The sequence below is a fragment of the Paramormyrops kingsleyae genome, chromosome 18 (genome assembly GCF_048594095.1).
Source record: "Paramormyrops kingsleyae isolate MSU_618 chromosome 18, PKINGS_0.4, whole genome shotgun sequence".
NCBI classification, from domain to species: domain Eukaryota; kingdom Metazoa; phylum Chordata; class Actinopteri; order Osteoglossiformes; family Mormyridae; genus Paramormyrops; species Paramormyrops kingsleyae.
The window spans coordinates 11,496,176-11,499,708 of record NC_132814.1 but is presented as its reverse complement, the minus strand read 5'-3'; the positions used below and the strand labels follow the sequence as shown (position 1 = coordinate 11,499,708).

The 3,533-nt window shown below is 44.9% G+C and overlaps 1 protein-coding gene across 1 annotated transcript; it reads right to left on the bottom strand.

Moving 5' to 3' along the window:
- Nucleotides 1-523: 523 nt before the first annotated feature.
- LOC111837930 (ADP/ATP translocase 1) lies at nucleotides 524-2,905 on the bottom strand. Its single transcript, XM_023800393.2, has 4 exons — nucleotides 2,695-2,905; nucleotides 1,536-2,022; nucleotides 1,121-1,261; nucleotides 524-950 (listed from the first exon to the last, which is right to left on the bottom strand). Exons 1-4 carry the CDS (start codon nucleotides 2,803-2,805, stop codon nucleotides 793-795), a joined length of 897 nt encoding a protein of 298 aa, XP_023656161.1. The 5' UTR covers nucleotides 2,806-2,905; the 3' UTR covers nucleotides 524-792.
- Between the last annotated feature and the right edge of the window lie 628 nt (nucleotides 2,906-3,533).

The following is a 3,533-nucleotide window of genomic DNA, read 5'->3' as shown; positions in this document are numbered from 1 at the left end:
CCTCAAGATCAAAAAGCAGCAGTGTGGACACATGGACTTTCACTGTACACACAAAAACTATATGACATTGTGATGTCTGTGAACCAATGCAACATGCTTAATACTAACAACCCAGAACAGTTATTCTCAAGAATCTCATGCAATACAACTGAACAGGAAGGAAAATACGCAGCACGATGAACTCGACAGCTAAGGTCAACTAGACCACTGCCAAGCAGACGAGTTCAATGCCAGCCAGTGCCAAGGTTGCCTACATGATACTTTGGACAGTCTTAAATAGCAGCCATCACCACTTGGCTCAAAATTCTTGAAGTTTATTTTGGCAAGAGTAACAGCAAGGGCATGAGCACGTGAAAGCGCTTTACAACTATAGTACGAGTCAACAGGTCAGAAGTCACTGGGGCTTCTGGCGCACTGGTCGAGCTTCATTCAGAAAAACTGTTGCCATTAAATTTTGCCATAATCCAGGTTTTCGCCAATATTGCAAGGCAACTTCATTGAAGATGATTAAAGCAACTGACAGTTTGTGTATTTCAGGTTGTATTTATTAAAGCAATGGTTAAAAACACCGGCTAGATGATGGGTAGAGCTCTGTCCGGTCAGGTTTCTTTGCGGGAATGACATTGGTTAGAAGGGTGAGGTGGGAACAGAAATCACATAATCTATACCCCCATTTCAACTAGTAGTCAAATACTAGTTGGTCCCTATAAACAAGGCAGAATGACGGTTCTTCCAAATGTACAAGATATGTTACATTTACCATTTCAGCACTCTTGGCTGCATACAACACATTTAGATGACTTTCTTCAGCTCATCGTAAAGCACCAGCACAAAGGCCCCTCCCATACCCCTGAGAACATTCGACCAGGCACCCTTGAAGAAGGCTTTGGCACCCTCATCTCGGGAGATCTTCCTCCAGCAGTCAATTGTACCAATGTACATGATGTCAGCTGTAGATACAACGCTGCGTTAACACTGTTGTCCATTATCAAAGAGAATCTAATATACCAAACTGACACAAAGTTGCAACATACATGGGATTTTAATGAATTTACCAGGTCAGGCTACACCAAATCCTGCAGCATTTAAGCTAAATATGACTAGTTGCTGCTGAACTCACCTCCTTTACGTCCAGACTGCATCATCATACGACGACGGACGGTGTCAAAGGGGTAGGACACCAAGCCGGCCACAGCAGTTACAGTCTGAGCAATCATCCAGCTGACTACAATGTGGGTGTTCTTGGGATCTGGCAACATACCTACCGAACAAAGCCAATACTGTCATTTAAACACGCGAGCGTACGGCAAGTTCTAGAAACGAGCGGCTCGGACTCTTGCTTTATGGAGGTAGACAATTTTAGTTGTGCAAGATGTCACCCAGATCAAAGAGCAAATGGTGTTCTTCACTTTGAACCTCTCTAAAGGGTCAAAATAGTTTCCTGTTAATAGCCCATAACTTTCCCTATTATTAGCTGGTCTAATTAAGGTTGTGGCCCACTCTGCACTACAGCCAACACCCTATCAAACACTCACCTTTTGCGGTATCATAGACGCCAAAGTAAGCAGCTCGGTAGATGATGATGCCCTGCACTGAGACATTGAAGCCCTGGTACAGACCCTTAAGGCCATCAGACCTGAAGATTTTGACTATGCAGTTGCCCAGACCAGTGAACTCCCGCTCTGGACCAGCTTTGCCTACATCAGCAGCCAAGCGGGTTCTGGCAAAGTCAAGAGGGTAGACGAAACATAGGGAGGTGGCACCAGCCGCCCCACCGGAGGCCAAGTTCCCAGCGAAATATCTCCAGAACTGGGTGTGCTTGTCCACCCCGTCCAGGAAGACCTTCTTGTACTTGTCCTTGAAGGCAAAGTTGAGGGCCTGGGTTGGGAAGTACCTGATGACATTGGCCAGGTTTCCTCTCCAGAAAGACAGGAAGCCCTGTTCCTTGGGTATACGCACCACACAGTCAATGATACCCTTGTACTGTTTGTCAACAGTGATCTGTTTGCTTGCATGCTGGACCTGTAGACAAAAAAAGGACAAGTTCAAAAACACAGCAACAGCAAGCATTACTCATAATGCACAGCAAAGAAGTCGGTTTGGAAAAGCCATCCCAAAACAATCTTACAAGGACTAACACAGAATGTCAAAGGTTATATACAGACCACAGAACACTCACAGTACACTAACTAGCATGAAGACAGGGGCTCACTGCTGTCTGACAGCTTAAAATATGCATAACAGACGTCATTCAGCATCCCGAGGGAAAATGATCGGGTACATGGTGTAAGATATTCAGACTAATTAATTCCTGTTAATAAACCGGCATCACACCCAGCTCCCGCACGCAAGCCGGCACAAGACAAGACCTCCGCTCCCTGCGACCCTGGCATCTCAGGCTGAATCGAGACATTTAAAAGTCATTAACGTAAGATTTGAGGAGGAATAGAAGAGCAATGGACATGTTATTGACAGTCATTCAACAACCGGCAACGACCAGAGTCATGGATACTGCAGTGATACCCCTGTGACCGGCTGCCATCCCAAATCAGCCACTTAGACACTTACTAGCTTTCGCCATTTAGAAACTTACTACATTAGTTCGCAAAAGCAACAGCCTAGCTCCAGCTAAGGATCAGAGACCACCAGAGTGCATCAGCCGGCAAATCCGATCTAATCCGACAACCCGCATACCTGCAGAAGGAGTTTGACTCTCTCAATGGGGGCGACTGCTGTCTTGGAAATGGCAGCAGCGATGCCGCCAGCCAGAAAGTCCTTGAGGAAAGAGATCGCAGCGTCACTCATTCTGCTGTGCCGCTAAAGTGGACCTGTCACAAGGGGAAGAACTGCAACCCTGCCGGAACCCCGGAGCTCTACGACAAGCTGGTCGAAATGGCCGCATTTATAGCGGCGTCGGGAGTTTAAAAGCGCCGGGATCTCGAGACACGACGGGTTTTTTCAGACCGGCATCTGATTGGTCCGCTGGTCGGTTCGGGGGCGGGGCAATCTGAGTTTTCCATTCATGACGTCTGATAAACCGTATTTCACAACTAACTAGGAGTACAGTCTGATAGAACAGCAACAGAGAAATTGTCAATTTCCCGTACTTTCACGTGTACTCGACAATCACACATATTCAACTGAAAACAAGAGGTGTAACATTCTTTCATATCTAAATGTTATCATGCAGCTAAAATATTCAGTTTTCCACAACCAGTCGAATCGTTTTATAAAAGAAACGTGAACTGTCATATTTTGCAGATTTTCTCTTTATCTGAGAAACAGTATTAGGGGAAAAGTTTGATACTTATCTGACATTTATATCTGCAATTTTGAGGCCATGAAAGCGGCTCTACACCAAGGTCACTGAAGAGAGCTGTGAATACAGGGGAATATTAAAGTAACTAATTGAAGCGCTCCGCTACTGTACGGTTATAAATATAATATCAGCGATTATTATATATCATATAATTGTTATATTATATCTCTGCAATTAAAGCAGTAAATCTATACGAAAATTATTCAACAGCAGA

What these genes read in the sequence shown, in the direction of transcription:
- LOC111837930 (XM_023800393.2), bottom strand. Translation starts at nt 2,805, where the DNA reads ATGAGTGACGCTGCGATCTCTTTCCTCAAGGACTTTCTGGCTGGCGGC. An exon ending in GAGTCAAACTCCTTCTGCAG is followed by an intron (nt 2,023 to 2,694) that starts GTATGCGGGTTG and finishes TTTTGTCTACAG; the next exon opens with GTCCAGCATGCAAGCAAACA. An exon ending in GCAGTCTGGACGTAAAGGAG is followed by an intron (nt 951 to 1,120) that starts GTGAGTTCAGCA and finishes TTGTATCTACAG; the next exon opens with CTGACATCATGTACATTGGT.